At 37.1% G+C, this 18,295-nt stretch overlaps 1 protein-coding gene across 4 annotated transcripts in view; it reads right to left on the bottom strand.

Moving 5' to 3' along the window:
- LOC107748145 (DDB1- and CUL4-associated factor 6-like) overlaps window positions 1-18,295 on the bottom strand; it is a 29,706-nt gene that overhangs the window by 5,622 nt on the left and 5,789 nt on the right. For 3 of the 4 annotated variants that reach the window (XM_016562821.1, XM_016562824.1, XM_016562822.1), the window contains exons 3-11: window positions 16,184-16,276; window positions 15,383-15,568; window positions 15,124-15,237; window positions 13,698-13,833; window positions 13,201-13,412; window positions 8,432-8,525; window positions 7,408-7,524; window positions 5,487-5,858; window positions 390-449 (exon numbers count right to left, since the gene is read on the bottom strand). In XM_016562821.1, the coding sequence (XP_016418307.1) occupies window positions 390-449; window positions 5,487-5,858; window positions 7,408-7,524; window positions 8,432-8,525; window positions 13,201-13,412; window positions 13,698-13,833; window positions 15,124-15,237; window positions 15,383-15,568; window positions 16,184-16,276 (1,384 nt within the window). The remainder of the gene's footprint in view (window positions 1-389; window positions 450-5,486; window positions 5,859-7,407; window positions 7,525-8,431; window positions 8,526-13,200; window positions 13,413-13,697; window positions 13,834-15,123; window positions 15,238-15,382; window positions 15,569-16,183; window positions 16,277-18,295) is intronic. The other variant, XM_016562825.1, reaches the window with a different exon arrangement.

Below are 18,295 nucleotides of genomic sequence, written 5' to 3'. Positions count from 1 at the left end.
GTTAAAAGGTCAATAAAAAATGTGATATGACCCCTTTAAGCTAAATATTGATGTTGCAAGCCCACATCAGTCTCATAGAGGGTGAACTCATTAAGTAGAGAGTAAGGGGAAAATGTCCCTTAGTTCAGGACATTATTTGAAAGATGAGCTCGATATGAACTCGGCCCCACAGGAGGGGAGAAAAAGTATGTCCATTGACTGAAAATGATTGACAGAAAGCCTCTGTATCTTTCTGAAGTTTCTCTCTTTACCCAGAGGCACATCTGCAGAGTCTTCTTAAGATGACTGAGGACAAGAGCCGCTTCAATCAGAAATGTACAGAGCTCAGACGCAAAGGATTTAACGAAAATGAGCAAAAGGAGAAGAAAAAAAAAGAGGAATGGACGCACCCTGCTCCTCATCCAGAGTCATGGATCCAAGCTGTTTGTTTACCACAGATGAGGGAGAATCTGAAACAAAAATAAGACGTACTGAACAACTGAAACAACAACAGAGCCAGCACAAACATTTAAGTGCAGAACTAAATCCTCAAGAAACACACTGCAGCACAGGCAGGGGGAAAAAAACGAAACCTTCCCACAACAAACTGAAAAGCCACAAACTCTGTAAAGATGAGTCTAGGACGCTTAATTCTGAGTTAAAAACACAAAGCCAAGGGTTACAGATTGAGTAAGCTGTTCCTTAAAAAACGTGAAATGACATCCAGGAGGTGAGCAAATACAAGAGAACAATTTATCAGGAACAAACTGATGCATAGCCTTCTTTAATGCAGTATTCACTATAAGGCCGAATAAACAATTCATACAGCAATCTGTAGTTCAGGAGTTCAAACTGATGGTGGTAGAAAAGTTTATTCAGATGCCAGGCCTACACCTGACAGTGCCTTGAAGCGACAAAGCAACCAGAAGTCTGGAAAGAGTTTGCGAATAACCAGCTAGATGTGATGGCAGGATGTTGCTGAACTAATAGTGCAATGCTTTAAGCACAGAAAATACACTGCGTACACTTGGGCTATGGAATAAAATGAACTTTTACTGAAGTGCCTGCTTCATAGACAACAAATCCGTTTAGTTTTCCTCTAACCATTTCATAGATGTCTAAAATAAGTGAACAGATCACACTCGCTGATAGCATTAAGTATTTTGTGGAATATTGCAAAGGGAAGTGCAACAAGAGAAGGCATGAATAGAACAAGATAAACGTGGATCAATATTCAAGGTTTAAATTGGAGACTAAAAAACTGCCAACATCAAACAGTACAAACCAACTTTATATGTAATTATGCGATTGCATTTCAGGTGAATCAATCAACAGATGGCAGTATATGCATATGTTTGACATCTGAGCTCTGTTCCAAGATCTAGTAAGCTGCCTCACTTACTACTGACTACACAGGCAGCTACCTTCTAAAGCCCTGTCCTAAATCAAGGTGCATTTGATGTGGACGCTTGTCCATAAAGTCAATTTATCCAAATAGTCAGTGTATGTATGATTCAGAAGGGTTCGAAAGTAAGATTTTTTTCCCTTAAAACCTTTATTTACTAAGGACACATTAAATTGATAAAAAGTGACTAACATATTTTGCAGTGTTACCAAAATTCTACTGCAGATAAATGCTGTTCTTTTGAATAAATGTATCACGTTTTCACTAAAAAACTGCCAACATCAAACAGTACAAACCAACTTTATATGTAATTATGCGATTGCATTTCAGGTGAATCAATCAACAGATGGCAGTATATGCATATGTTTGACATCTGAGCTCTGTTCCAAGATCTAGTAAGCTGCCTCACTTACTACTGACTACACAGGCAGCTACCTTCTAAAGCCCTGTCCTAAATCAAGGTGCATTGTGTGTGGACGCTTGTCCATAAAGTCAATTTATCCAAATAGTCAGTGTATGTATGATTCAGAAGGGTTCGAAAGTAAGATTTTTTTCCCTTAAAACCTTTATTTACTAAGGACACATTAAATTGATAAAAAAGTGACTAACATATTTTGCAGTGTTACCAAAATTCTACTGCAGATAAATGCTGCTCTTTTGAATAAATGTATCACGTTTTCCACCAAAAATATTAAGCAGCACAACTGTTTTCAACACTGATAATGTTTCTTGACCAAAATCTGCATATTAGAATGATTTCTAAAGTATCATGTGACACTGAAGACTAGAGTAATGGCTGCTGAAAATTCAGTACAGGAATAAATTACATTTTAATACATTAAAATGGAAAAAAGCTATGTAAAATAGCGATAATATTTCATAATAATATATGTGTAATACTGTCTAATATTTTGGCCAAGGCAAAGTACATTACATGGCATGACTTTGGGCAGCTTTTGAGTCAGGTGTGTATCTGTGATGTCTAAAAATGTCACCTAGGTGGGCAGCTCACTAGGTTTTGGAGCAGAGCTCTGCTGTTGGTGAATGTGAGTGTGAATGACCAGCGGTTAGATGTGTGTGCGTCTGTGTGGAAGAGGGGAAGAGGAACACACTCCATAGCCAGAGGTGCAGCAGCAAACCAGGACAGCCATGAAACAGGCAGCCAGAGGGGTCAGGAGGTTAAAGGAGAGCGGGGATGCAGGCTGGGAAGAGATGGTAACCTGCAGGGGGGCCTGCGTCAGCAGCAGCAGCCTGTTGGGCTGAGCTCTCTGTGCTGGAGGTCGCGGGTACAGAAGGGACTGAGCGTCTGCCCTGTCCTGGGGGGTCAGACAAGAGAAGCAGCCTCTGCAAACGTCTACACACTAAACTTACCGGCAGCCTGTGAGGACCATATTCTGACAGTGTGGGGTCAGAGGGAGAGAGAAGAGCAGGATGGGAAAATTGATGGGATGGGGGAAAAGAAGAGAGGCAAATCATAGATAAGAAGGAATGCTGGATAAAAGAGCAAATTAAAGATTGAAGCTGTAGGCTGAGTGATGTCAGACAAGACTGCAGGGTTTCATCACCCGTCATAAAAAAATTAAAAAAGCGTGCATTACACTCACACGTCCACACATGTTCTAGGGGCAGGAACAGAAACGCACACATAAAAATGCCTGCAATGGCATGATGAGCAAAAAGGAGGGATTTATCATTCAATAAAAAAGAAGACAAAAGACACTACATGTAACATCCTGCTTCTGTTTATGTGATTGTTGATGCAGGCCCTAACAGCACACAATGTTCAAAAAATAAACCCCACCTAAAGACAACAAATCAGTCAACACATAGGTCTTAAAAAAAGAAAATACATAGAGTTGGATGGTTGGGAGATGTAAAGTAAGCAGACATGATAAATGGACCAATTATAAAAAATTGAATTTGAAAGTTTATTATAAGCACATCGTCTTTATGGAGCAGAGATACAATGACTGCATTTACATGCACAAGACAATTCTGATTACTACTGGAATATGATCACATGATCTGAATTAAGCCACTACTTTGGTTTTTACAAAAAATTATATTGTAAAATAATACTTAAAATTAAATAATTGTGTTATATTTAAATATATTTTTAAATGTAATTTATTCCTATGATGGCAAAACTGAAGCAGCCATTACGTTTCTTGACCAAAATCTGCATATTAGAATGATTTCTAAAGTATCATGTGACACTGAAGACTAGAGTAATGGCTGCTGAAAATTCAGTACAGGAATAAATTACATTTTAATACATTAAAATGGAAAAAAGCTATGTAAAATAGCGATAATATTTCATAATAATATATGTGTAATACTGTCTAATATTTTGGCCAAGGCAAAGTACATTACATGGCATGACTTTGGGCAGCTTTTGAGTCAGGTGTGTATCTGTGATGTCTAAAAATGTCACCTAGGTGGGCAGCTCACTAGGTTTTGGAGCAGAGCTCTGCTGTTGGTGAATGTGAGCGTGAATGACCAGCGGTTAGATGTGTGTGCGTCTGTGTGGAAGAGGGGAAGAGGAACACACTCCATAGCCAGAGGTGCAGCAGCAAACCAGGACAGCCATGAAACAGGCAGCCAGAGGGGTCAGGAGGTTAAAGGAGAGCGGGGATGCAGGCTGGGAAGAGATGGTAACCTGCAGGGGGGCCTGCGTCAGCAGCAGCAGCCTGTTGGGCTGAGCTCTCTGTGCTGGAGGTCGCGGGTACAGAAGGGACTGAGCGTCTGCCCTGTCCTGGGGGGTCAGACAAGAGAAGCAGCCTCTGCAAACGTCTACACACTAAACTTACCGGCAGCCTGTGAGGACCATATTCTGACAGTGTGGGGTCAGAGGGAGAGAGAAGAGCAGGATGGGAAAATTGATGGGATGGGGGAAAAGAAGAGAGGCAAATCATAGATAAGAAGGAATGCTGGATAAAAGAGCAAATTAAAGATTGAAGCTGTAGGCTGAGTGATGTCAGACAAGACTGCAGGGTTTCATCACCCGTCATAAAAAAATTAAAAAAGCGTGCATTACACTCACACGTCCACACATGTTCTAGGGGCAGGAACAGAAACGCACACATAAAAATGCCTGCAATGGCATGATGAGCAAAAAGGAGGGATTTATCATTCAATAAAAAAGAAGACAAAAGACACTACATGTAACATCCTGCTTCTGTTTATGTGATTGTTGATGCAGGCCCTAATAGCACACAATGTTCAAAAAATAAACCCCACCTAAAGACAACAAATCAGTCAACACATAGGTCTTAAAAAAAGAAAATACATAGAGTTGGATGGTTGGGAGATGTAAAGTAAGCAGACATGATAAATGGACCAATTATAAAAAATTGAATTTGAAAGTTTATTATAAGCACATCGTCTTTATGGAGCAGAGATACAATGACTGCATTTACATGCACAAGACAATTCTGATTACTACTGGAATATGATCACATGATCTGAATTAAGCCACTACTTTGGTTTTTACAAAAAATTATATTGTAAAATAATACTTAAAATTAAATAATTGTGTTATATTTAAATATATTTTTAAATGTAATTTATTCCTATGATGGCAAAACTGAAGCAGCCATTACGTCAGTCTTCAGTGTCACATGCTCCTTCAGAAATCATTCTAATATGCTGATTTGGTGATCAGGAAACATTTCTTATTATTATTGTCTTATAATTGTTGAAAACAGCTGTGCTGTTTAATATTCTTCTGGAAACTGAGATACATATTTTTCAAGATTCTTTGATGCACAGAACGTTCAAAAGAAAGGTATTTATTTTACAAATAAACCTCTGTAACATTATAAATATCTTCACTGTCAGTTTTAATCAACTGATTGCATCCTTGCTGAATAAAAGTATTAATTTATTTTAAACAAAATCTTACTGACCTAAAACTTTTGAACAGTAGTACATGTGGACAAAAACCCTTTTTATAATAGCTGTAAAGCATGTAAATATCTATTTTTAAAATAGATTAAACATAATATATGAAATGGAACATTATGTGCATGTAAACATGGCCATTGTCTCATATTAAAGATGAATGCACTCTTCAGTGTTTTGCCAATTGTGACAGACTTACCAGATAAAGCTGCCTCTCTAGATGGGGTGGGTGTGGCTGAAGGAGTGGGTGTGGCCGAGGGAGTGGGCGTAACTTCATCCTGGCTCTTCTGCTCTGTGTCTGGAGATGAGAGGAGAGAGGAGGAAGCAACGCTCTCCATGGAGGACGAGCTGGAGGGGGCAGGAGCTGTCACAGTGGACGAGGAGCCTGAGGAGGAGGAGATAGACTTGGGGAGAGGCTCTGTAGGTGCAGGAGGAGCAGCAGGTGTAGGTGGAGGATCAGAGGAGGGTGTCTCCACCTCCATCGCACCTTCAGTTGAGACCTCAGTGGGCTCCTGTGCCTGAGTGTGTGTTTCTGAGGTTGCAGATGTTCCCTCTGGTCGAGCGGCCGTACCTGGAGACAAATCATCAAACCTTGAGCTTAACATTTAAGAGTAAATTCATGGAGTTTTTTTTTTTAATAGAAGATATTTAATTCCATGATTTACACTCTTTCATGTGATACATGCTTCAATGCACCATCCAATGGTTGATGTTTATTGACAAAGAGGATCAAAGTTGAAATTGCCTCCATAGAGTTCAATGCATTGTGCAGTGCCAATGTAAGTCACATGGAAGAGCTTTTAAGGCCCCTATATACTTCAAGCTAAATAGAAGAATGATCTGGTGTGATGTCATTGCAAAACAAAATCAGGTCCAAAGAAAGTTTGTTTGGATTTCGAAACAGCTTGCCAAAGCAAAGTTTCCAGAAAAGTTCGTTAACACCTTCAAACTACCATTGGTCCATGAAAATGTTTTATATTAAAACAATACGTAGGTGTGCTCTGGGGTTCTGCCTTCTTTGACAGACTGAATAGAAGAAATCAACCAGAGAACATTTCCACATCAAAGTCAGACGCAAGTCAAAACTTGTACACAATGGAGAGCTGCTTTATTGTAAAGTATTGAAGTTGTAATTCTAATTGAAAGCAACACTGGCACAGTTTTTCATATTTAATGCAGTAAAACTGCTTGCTTTAAAGCAATCTATAATAAGTTACATAAATAAACGTGACTTTACATGACTTGACTGGAATGCCAAATTACACAGCTTGGGCAAACATATCCATATCACTATGACCAGATGCTATTTAGTTATTGAGAGATCGGTATTGTATGTTATGTTTGTCGGTATGTTCGCAAACAGCATACTATGGAAGCCCGTTTCTGCCACTGAATAAAAAATAAAAAATGGTAATTGCCAGTTTTTATCTCACAATTCTGACTTTTTTCCTTGCAATTGCAAGTTTACATCTCGCAATTCTGACTTTTTTTCTCAGAACTGTCCTAATACAAACTCGCAATTCTGACTCAGAATTGTGAGATAATAAATTCACAATTGCGAGTTACAAAGTCAGAATTGCAAGATATAAAAAGACTGATGTTCACAATTCTGACTTTTTTTCTCAGAATTGCGAGATATAAACTCTGAAAAAGAAATATAAATATAAATTCTGAGAAAGGAAGTCAGAATTGCGAGTAAATCTTACAATTCTGAGTTTTTTCTCGCAATTACGATACTGACTTTATAACTTGCAACTGCAAATTCATATCACACAATTCTGAGGAAAAAGTCAGAATTGCAAGTTTATATCTCGCAATTCTCACTTTATAACTCCCAACTGCAAATTTATATCTCACAATTCTGATAAAATAAGTCAGAATTGCGAGATGTAAACTCGCAATTGCAAGAAAAAAGTCAGAATTGTAAGATAAATTCGCAATTACCTTTTTTTATTCAGTGGTGCAAATGGCCTTCCATAGTATACTGCTTGCATATATGGAAATTCTTTCTATCCCAAATCAAAGAACAAAAAAGAACTTTGAAAAGATATATAAAAGAATATATCAGTATATTCATAGTGTGTATTCAGTACATTCAGAGTGGACCAAGGCTGTTTTACCTCTGGGTCGAGTTTGAGGGCGTGCTCTGCTGCTCTGGGCCTCACTGGCCTCTTCAAACCAGCGTGACAACATGTCTGACATCCTCTGCATGAGCGATACATTTGGACTCTGTTCTCCTGCAAAGACAACAAACTTCTTCATGATCAATATCAAACCAAATCAGAACCTAAATCATTCCACTCACAGAAAGCAGATGCACTGGAAGCCTGCTGTGTACATCAAGAGCAAGCTGCAATATGCCAGGAAGTAGTGAAGTAAAGCAGTCTTTGGACTAAATCCCTGTGAAAAACTAACAAGCTCCCCTTAGACAAACTAAGCTGTTGATATTCAAAGTCAGAGGTACTGAGGGAGATTAAACATGTATTGAGAGACACTAGAGACCTCAGGCCTCAGATCGTTAAAAACATGGAGGAGAATGCCAGTGCGGACAACAGCTCTGTTCATGGAGGAGACAGCTGGAGCTGAAGTGGATGTGCAAATGAGTTGTGGTAAACAACTATGGTAGACAATGCCTTGATGCTTTAACATTTTAATACAGTTTTAAAGTAAAACAGTCCTTTTTGACGGGGTGTGGCTAAGTAGAAAGTGCTAATAAATAAAATAAAATAAAACAAAAATTTTGGATTAACTATGAAATGCTGCTAATAGGAATAATAAACAGTGTGGGATGGGTTACACTTTTCAGGTCTTACAGAATGTATTAGTAATGGAGTTTAGCTAGACTAGGAAGTGCTGATTATCATATAAAATAAGCTGCTTTATACAACATCTGTTAGTCCAAAAAAATTAAAAAATTAAATAAATGTAAAAAACAATATCGATCAATGATTTGTGATTTCTGACAAGTACAAGAACACACATATCTGTGGATCTATTCCTGGTGCATTAATCTGAAGTCACCAAATAAGAGTGTTTGTAAACAGAGCCCTCAGTGTTTATTCGCCTGTGTATATGTACTATCCGTGCTGCTGTGTGTTCAGTATTTGTGACACCAGCATTTGGACCTGCGCGTTCTCATCTTACCGTCACGCTCCCTCTCGCTCTCAGGCCGAGCGCGCGGTCCTGTGTCCGACCAGTCACCTCTCAGACGCAAGCGCTTGACCGGGGGCTGCCTCAGCTGTGGGAAGACACATCAACAAGCTGTCAGTCACAGTCAAAGCCTCTCACACGCCCTAAAAATAACACTCTCTACCCCGAGACTTGACATCACTTTAGAATCATCTAGCCCGGCACGTTTGCAGGAAGTATGACCAACAAACATTTTAATCAGGGCAGATCTCATAATGGTACAATGCAAAGCGAAACAGAATTGCCATCATGGATTGAAACCAGAGGTGTGTTACAGGGGGTTCACCAATTATTACATTGTTTGATAAAAAGTAATTTTTGAACAATTAAAATCAGCATTAGACAAAAATTTAGTTCACTTCAACAAAAGCTTACAATAAGAAGTTAAAGTTCAAGTAAATGTATCTATCTCTTTGTGCCGCCCGAGTTAAAATGGCTTTAGCTTCATAAAGTAATGTAATGTAATAAATGTATTTTTAAAGTCAGTGAAGTCCAAACAACATTGCACCCCATTGATTTTCCTTGTGTGTACATTTTTTCAAAATATGTTCTTTTGTGTTCCACTGAAGAAGGAAAGTAAATCATGAGTTTAGTTTTTATTTTGGGCTGAACTATCCCTTTAAAAAGCAAAACTCAATTTGACACAATATGTATCAAGTGGTTTCCGTATCCAACGAGGGGTCATTGGTCTGAAAAAAAGTGAAAGACCTTGGGTTGTTGATGGGATAAACTATTGAGGCCACTTTGCCACGTGCCTCGCTCTCACACTTTTACCATCTCAGTCAGTCAGGACACTCTATTTTGGGTGCTAGGGTGCATTAACAAGACAAGCACCGGCTCTAACACAGCCACATTAGACCAAACAAAGCACATCAGAGACCAATGCTTTCATTCTAAAAATAATCTAATAATGAGCACTGCAGCTTCTCTCCACTTCACATGGAGGGATAAAATGAGCTATTCTTTTTTTTACTTGGTTAAGAGGCTGGAAAGGACACATGCCTGTTAAGGTGCTTATGGTTTAAATCAAAGTAAAACCTGCAGTACCCAGATTGGCTCTTTAAAAAAAATGTAATATTTAAAATGTAAATTTGAATCCTTGATCGATTTAACCAGTAGCTGTAGTACATTACTTCACAATATCTCCTCAGCAGGGCCTTTGGAACATTTTTTTGTTCCAAAAGAACAAATGGATGGGCCTCATTCTAATGAATAGGCTATACTATAGAGGTCCTAAGAGAGCCCCTCTCTAATATCTCTGCTGCCTACAATGAGTTTGAATGTCATACATACAAGTAAACCATACTAAGTCCTCAACAATTTCACATTGCTCTAGCTCCACATTCACTGATTGCAAAAGAGTGGAGTAAAACCTTGGTGTTGTAACACAGATTTATTGAAGTCAACAGGAGCTCCTTCACTCTCGCTGGCAGTCACTGTGCACTGGGTGCCTATTTCTGTCTCAGCTGTGGAGCTTTGCGTGTGTCTGCACCTCTATTTGGAAAGGAATCTGATCGCGGGGGATCCGGACACAGCTGATCACACCGTACAACAGCTGAAGGGACTGAAGCGGTGACCCAGCAAATTTCACCACTATAGTACCAATACAGAAGGAAGATGTAGACTGGCAGTTTAGTTTAAGGAGCCTACTGTTTAAGTATAAATGCAAAACAAAAATAGACATATTTTTGATGTTTGATTAAATAAATGAGCATAAGAGAAAGAAACTTATTTTTAAAAAGAATCTGCATGGGCGTTATGCTTCTGGTGGATTGGCTGTGATCGTCTTCACTGGTATCAAAAATGTGACACATTGTGACAGATAATTGTTGCTGGAAACGTGTTGCATCACGCCTGGTTAGTACACGATGTAACAATCACAAAGCCTGTCTAACTTCCTTTGCTTTTTCTTTCCCTTAAAGTTGCAGTCAGTCATACAGTTCCTCATTAAAAAAGTTTTACACATAAAATAAATTAATTGTACTTGGAAAATGTATTTAGGTTCATGTAATCAAGCCGTGTTACTGTACAATTTCACTCAATGAATACATTTGTTACATCATCAATATGGTATTAAGATATAAAATTCCCTATTGCATATTTTTATTCCCTGGCCAGAATCAGTCTTAACATGGAAATATCTCTCAGCAGTGCAGCAAGCAGTGATCCACATCCTAAACCATAGCATCAATGTCATTTGATCCATCCTCTCTGACATCCTCTACAAAACTAATTTCAAACTGCACCACTGAAGCACAGTACTGCTGAGGATTATACAGAGTGCATGAGACAAGAGCGCAGGGAACTTCAAAAGTCCTTTATTTCGATTTTGCTTTAGGCATGAACAGACTAACAGCACACACTTGCCCCCAGACCAGTCGCTCTTGATTTTCAGATGTCTGGCTCCATTTCCATTAGGGCTGCACAAATGATGGAATTCAAATCGAAAGTAGGATATGGTCTTATGCGATTAATAAACCACAAAAGGTTGCAATTTCATTACATGATACATAGTCTGAATGCTTCAGAGTGAACAAGCAGCACTCTGGTGACTCAAGCTCAGAGGATGCATGGGTCTCATGCTTTCACATTCTAGTACAGTTCACTTTAAAATAGTGCTTGTTTACCATGAAGATTCACATTTTAAAATTTGCTGAGAATTTAGTCACCCTCAGCCCTCAGGCCATCCAAGATGGAGATGAGTTTGTTTCTTCATCAGAACAGATTTGGCATTTAGCATTAATTTAATTTAACAAATTTAGCATTACATCACTCACTCACTAATGGATCCTCTGCAGTGAATGGGTGCCGTCAGAATGAGCGTTCAAACAGCTGATAAAACATCACAATAATCCACAAGCAATCCACACGACTCTAGTCCATCAATTAACATCTTGTGAAGTGAAATCTATCGTTTATACATTTTTAAACTTAAAACAAGTCCTCTATCCATAATATTCCATTCTCCAGTGAAAATGTCTGAATCAAGAGAGTAAAAAGGCACAGACGTTTAAATAAATAAAAGAATTTAAAAAACAGCTCTAAACAAATAGACAACAGGGACAACAGGGAATGGACTTTTTCACTGGAAGAAGCATTATTATGGATTATGGACTGGCATTTTAAACTAAAGCAATGGATTAAACACCTTAATGATGGATTTGTTTATTACAAACCCACAGCTTTTTGCCTCACAAGACTATACTGATGGACTGGAGTCGTTTGAATTACTCGTGGATTATTGTGATGCTTTTATCAGCTGTTTGGACATTCTAATGGCGCCCATTCACTGCAGACGATCCATTGGTGAGCAAGTGATGTAATGCAAAATTTCTCCTTCTATTGATTCAATGAAGAAACAAATTCATCTACATTTTGAATGGCCTAAAGGAGAGTAAATTTTCAGCAAATTGTCATTTTTGGGTGAACTGTTCCTTTAATTCAACATGAAAACATTTGATTTGCAAAATTCAAAGTCAATGCATCTATAACATACATACTGGTAAAAAACGTATAGCCTGAATGCACTGTAAGTCGCTTTGGATAAAAGCTTCTGCTAAATGCATAAATTATTAAATTATTATTAAATTAATTAACAAACCTCAGGTTACCCATGTTATGGTTAAATGTGACCCTGGACCACAAAACCAGTCATAAGGGTTAATTTTTCGAAATTGAGATTTATACATCATCTGAAAGCTGAATAAATAAGCTTCCCATTGATGTATGATTTGTTAGGATAGGACAAGATACAACTATTTTAAAATCTGGAATCTGAGGGTGCAAAAAAATCTAAATATTGAGAAAATTGCCTTTAAAGTTGTCCAAATGAAGCTCTTAGCAATGTATATTACTAATCAAAAATTAAGTTTTGATATATTTAAAGTAGGACATTTACAAAATATCTTCATGGAACATGATCTTTACTTAATGTCCTAATGATTTTTAGCATAAAAGAAAAATCAATCATTTTGACCCATACAATGTATTTTTGGCTATTGCTACAAATATACCCCAGCGACTTAAGACTGGTTTTGTGGTCCAGGGTCACAAATATTGAAATGCTTGGTATTTTTAACGTGACACTGATATCACAAGAATTTCTGTGGCAAGAGCTGTTGCAGTCTTGTCAAGTGCTGTGTTGCAGATTTATTCCTTTTTGTTCTGCTCTCACAATGTGAAAATGACAAGAGACACTGTATTCTTGCGATCTTGTCCATTTAATGAATTTCCCATGAATTATTCTACTGGCCTACACTTGAATTCTCTTGTTTCTCTACACAAATCCTCACTCACATCTTTCTCTTTGTCTATATTTTCACAAGGTGCTTTAAATCTTAAATCTTTATTTTCTCCACTTTTCTTCACTTCTAATCGCTATTACCATCCTGTACTAACGAAATGTTTTTGAAGTAGGGAAATGCAATAAACCAGATACTGTATTTTTTTTTAAAGATTTAGTTTAGCCATTTTTGCCTTTATTATGATAGGACAGATCAGACAGGTCCTCGAGTCGGGATTCGAACTAGGGACGCCTGTAGCGTAACGGCACTGTAAATCCTTTGAACTATTTTTATCTAAATGATGTAAAGCAAATGCTCAATGTTTTAAAAAAAATAATTTCGGTCAATGCAACCTCTGCTCTGACAACAAATTACCTCGGGTACACACTATAAGCTCTACTGTAAAAATGGCCAGTGAACATCCTCCTGATATCTTCTTACCTCATCTCGCCGCTCTTCAGAAGGGCCCTTGAGCTCCCTGGCCTGGTCATCTCTGGGGTCAAACAGGTAGATGTAGTCAGAGGAGTAACTGACCAGCACTTCTTGTCCATCTTCACTGTAACACAGAGAGGTGACGCGGCAGGATTTGGTGGACAGGTGGGCTGGGACAAAACGTACACACATGCCAGTCGTCCCTCTGCCCATGTAGTTACCTAGTGAAACAGAAAAACCTTTTTAGGAAAAATAAAAAAAAGTCATTTAAAAATTTGGGCTTCTTTCTAGTTTAAAGGAGGAACAGAATGCTTCATAGACTTCTGAGAGTTTAAGACCTCTCATTGCAGTAATCGAAACAGAAAGGACACAGATCCATATCTGACTCCAAATGCTAAATATAAAAGATAATTAAATCACGTGACATATATTTGACATATATCCTCCATGAACCTGATACACAGAAGAACAAAAGGCTGAAAAGCTGAACATGAATCATTTCTCACCCGTAGCTCTTGTTCCCAGCATTCTTCTGTCATAGATCCTCACTGAGCTATCTGAACAGCCCACAGCAAGATAGTAGGGGACCAGGGGGCAAATGGATATTGAGGTAGCGGCTCTCCGGCAATTAATCAAAATGTCCTGAAAAAGGGACAGCAGAGAAAAAGAGAAAGTGGGGAATGACATGGAGAGCAAAAGAGGAATAAACATGTGAATAGTAACTTATGAATAAGGAAATCTTTAAATAAACATTGCTAAATCAAACACAAAAGTCAAATAGAAAGAACAGTGCTGTTTTTTTAGATACATGATTGACTAAGAGTATCATTTGGAATATAATCAATAAGGTACACTTATGTTCAAAAGGGTAATCATTTTTAAGAAGTCTCTTGTGCTTGCCAAGGCTGCATTTGTTTGATCTAAAATATAGTAAAAACTATTTAAATATAATAATTTAAAATAACTGTTTTCTGTTTGAATAAATATTGAAATGTAATTTATTTCTTTGATGGCAAAGCTGAATTTTAATCAGCCATTACTCCAGTTTTCTGAGTTATACTATTCTTCAGAAATCAATCTAATATGATTTCTGGTGCTCAAGAAACATTTATTATTATCACTGTTGAAAACAGTTGTGCTGCTCAATAATTTTGTGGAAACTGATATATTTTCTCAGGATTGTTTGATGAAAGTTCAAAGGAACAGCATTTATTTGAAACATACATCTTTGTAACATTATAAATCATTTATACTATGACTTTTGATCAATTGAATGCATCCTTGATAAATGAAAGTATTCATTTTTCTTTCAAAAAAGATATATAAATGTTACTGCATCAGATCAGTAGTGGTATAAGTATATGCCGTTATAAGTATAAAAAAAAAATTATAGGTTCTCAAGGACCCCTTGCAGTATCTTCACAAATAATAAAGGTTAAAAACCTTGCCATTAGATAACAAAATATCCAACCAAATGACATTTATTTTATTATTCATTTATTATGAATTGGTTCAAAATCCTGCTTCCCATGTATTGTGTATTTTAAACCTATTCAACAGCCGAAGCCCTGCCACTGGCAGAACCCAAGCAGAGATCCAAACAGCACTTACAAGCAGTGTGCTTGTTGTCTCTGCCTCACCCAAAATTCCTTCTGATAGCAACAGAAAGCAACTGTGCCCTCGGGCTAACAGCGTCCTCACCGCACACACTCTGTGGGTTGAAAAATTAAGGTCGGATGCTGCTTCCTCAAAAATGCATCAGTGTTATTCACCAGCTGTAATGGTGAGACTGAAGGGTGTGGGAGGGGAGCCTGATCTCAGATCAGTACAGCAGCTCCTCCCCAGAGCACTACCAAAAAGAAACATGCTGAGCTTTTGGGTATACAGTGTTTGATGATGTATGTATCTACTATACATTCAAAACCTTCTTACATCTTTACAGTCCTCTTTTGTGCAGCTCGTCTTCATCCGCAAGTCAAACCACCTCACTGTACCGTCTTCTCCACAGGACAAGAAGGTATATGGGTCATTTGGCACCGTCATTATCTGTAGACAGAAACAGAAAGACATCAACCTCCACCTCACCACATGTCAACTGCAAACAAAGACAGGTCTGACACAGAGAAACATTACCAATCCCTCTTTGTGGCTTTTATTTCCTTCTCACTGCACTCTCCACATAACATCGTACCTCATAAGCAGTGCCATAGTGGCAGGTGAACTGGCACTGCCTGTTGATTTCTTGGCTCTTCTCTGTGTGTGTGTAGAAAATGATGCCATCTCCTGAGCAGGACACAATCTGTTGATCATTAGTGTGGGGCATGAACTTTGCGCTGAAGATGTTGGCCCGGTGTCCTGAACGAATGGTCATTTTGACCTAAAGACAAAAGTACAGCATATTAATTTAACTTAACTGAACAAAAACAACAACAATAGGCCACTGATTTGCACAGGGTTGGTTTAATCAAGCTTTAACATTTTAGAATGATCAGAATTCAATGCATCAACATTTTTAGATTCTTTTCTAGAAATTTCTGGCAGATATTGATGGATACAGATGACAATCATTTTCATGTTATGGCCTATAACTAATAAATGGATTATATAAAAAATTCTATATTCTATAGAATTTATTTTAAATGGTATTTTATCTAAATAAAATTTAAAAATAAAGCACTATAAACTTAAAATCAATATTTTTAAAAATGACAGCATGAAATAATAAATTTAACAGTTATTTAATTATGACTTAGTTCTTAAAGATTAACTTTAAATGAGTATTAGACGACAGCAAAGGTCACCTATACATGTATGGAAATTAGACTAAATCATATTTACCGATACCGATAATAAAAAAATTCAAATATATACCAATAACAATATGTACGCCAGAGATTAAAAATAATCCAATATTTTAAGACAATGCCTACATTATCACACATTACTAAAGTGAAATACAGTTTAATTTATAGCAATTGTGCTGTTATCTTACCTTTCTGTTGTAAGGGTTTGTGATAACCAAGTTAGTGTCATCGGAACCTGATAAGATGTATTCTCCTGTCTCATTCCAGGATATGGTGTTAACCTTTAAAGAAACATAAATACCAGCTAATATAAACAACAGTGTTGATTACCTCTAAAACAAAATGCTAATTTCTTCTGTTCAATAAACTGTGCCATAATTTAGTATAGCTCCATCAATTCCTTTAAAGAAATAGCTCACCAGAATGTAACACTCTGTCATCATAGATACAAAAACCCATACAATTTCTTTCTTGGAACACAAAAGGAGATATTTGGAAGAACTATTATTTTGTGTTCCACAGAAGTAATTTCTATTTGTTGACATCATTAACAGAGCACCACTGGTAGGGCTGGGTTTTTTACAAAGATTTCCCGATTTGATTCTATTCAATTCAATATCGATTATTCTGGATATTTATCAGGTACAGTAGGCTACATGCCAAATTTTCTCAAGGAAAAAAAAACTCTCAACTAATACTGTAAAATATACATAAAATCAGTTGGTACTACATTATTATAATATTGAATTAAAATTAGCTGATTTATATACAAACACTTAAATTACACTCAATTAAGTTTTTATAATAATAAAGTTTCAATTATATAATTATATTTCTACTCCAATTCGTTTAAACATTTAAATGGTGGCTGTCATAAAAACATGATGGATTTATTAAAACATTATGAACATATAAACATATGGTGCATATATTTAGCAAAATGCTCCTCTCTAGAATACATTTCTCTACCTGACTAATGAGTTTATGGTCTCCAAATATGTTTTTTCTGAGGTAAATGTGATGTTAAGTGATTTAATGTTTACAAGCTGTTACATCTTTCCACGGTTGAAACACTAATTGAGCAATTACATGATACGAATTTTGGTACGTTTTAGTCTTTCTTTTATCTTAGGATTTAAGAATCGATATTGTTTCGTAAAAATGAGAATCGATTAAAATCGAGAAATCTATATTTTTTACCCAGCCCAAACTACTGATATAATCATTATTTTAACCATCACATAAAATCCTGCTTTGAGGTTTTAGAGCTGAAATGGACTGAGGTAGTGTGTGCTGCCTGTGCCTTTAAGAGCAAGCGATCAATATTTCATTAACTCAAGGCTGATACACGCTTCCCCTCCTCTTTCTAGAGCAGCTCAAACCTCATCACACAGGGTCCATTTGCTTTGACCTCTGCCTTTCTAAAATAACATCACTGGGAGGGATTAAGCATTTATCCCTCATTCTGCTCTTCCGCTTTTCACTCTACGGCTCTGCTTTGTGTAGTGGGGAGATGGAATTAGATTGTGTTAGATGTAGTAAGATGCATTGCAGGTTAAAATAACAAGTGTTGAAAGCAGCCTGAACTGTGTCATTAGTGAACGCGGGGAGTGTGCTTTAAATGAGACTAAAATGGAATCTGAAACGTTACCCCAAAGTCAGGTGATAAAAGACACCTATCTCTTCTTGCAGTTAAAAATGCACAGCAGGTTTTCTGTGCATTTGTCCTGATTTTTCACATCAACTGACAGAGTTCAAAAAGAGTGAAAGAGGAAGGCCATCTGATCAAATAGAATAAACAAACTGTTTATAAACTGCATCTGTTAGCAATTTCCATAAATAGGAATAGCTTTTATAAAGCAATAAAGGCATGTTTTTTTAAGGATAGAATTAGATATGTATGTAAGGGCAGTTTATGGTCAAACACATATTTTTCTTTAATTTATGGGAATATAAATCAACATTTAGCCCCTACAAAGTGAAAGCTAGATTTAGAACACTAGCTAACAATATCTAGATGCTACATCTGCAACCTTTTACTTGCAACCCAATTACACATTGTGTCATTTATTTTTTTAGTTGTTTATGTTCATATACAAGTCTGTTTAAAAAGATAACTCCAAAATGAAAATTCTGTCATCATTTACCCACCCTTCATTTGTACAAACCTGCATGAGCTTCTATTCTGTTGGGCACAAAAGAAGATATTTTAAAGAATGCTGGTAACCAAACAGCTGATGGTAGCCATTGACTTTCATAGTATAGAAAAATGGAAGTCAATGGCTATCGTCAATTGTTTT

Source organism: Sinocyclocheilus rhinocerous, unplaced genomic scaffold, assembly GCF_001515625.1.
Source record: "Sinocyclocheilus rhinocerous isolate Xijiao unplaced genomic scaffold, SAMN03320098_v1.1 scaffold289, whole genome shotgun sequence".
In the NCBI taxonomy this organism is placed as follows: domain Eukaryota; kingdom Metazoa; phylum Chordata; class Actinopteri; order Cypriniformes; family Cyprinidae; genus Sinocyclocheilus; species Sinocyclocheilus rhinocerous.
Note: the sequence above shows the minus strand (reverse complement) of the source record. Positions and strands in the feature narration are given on the sequence as shown.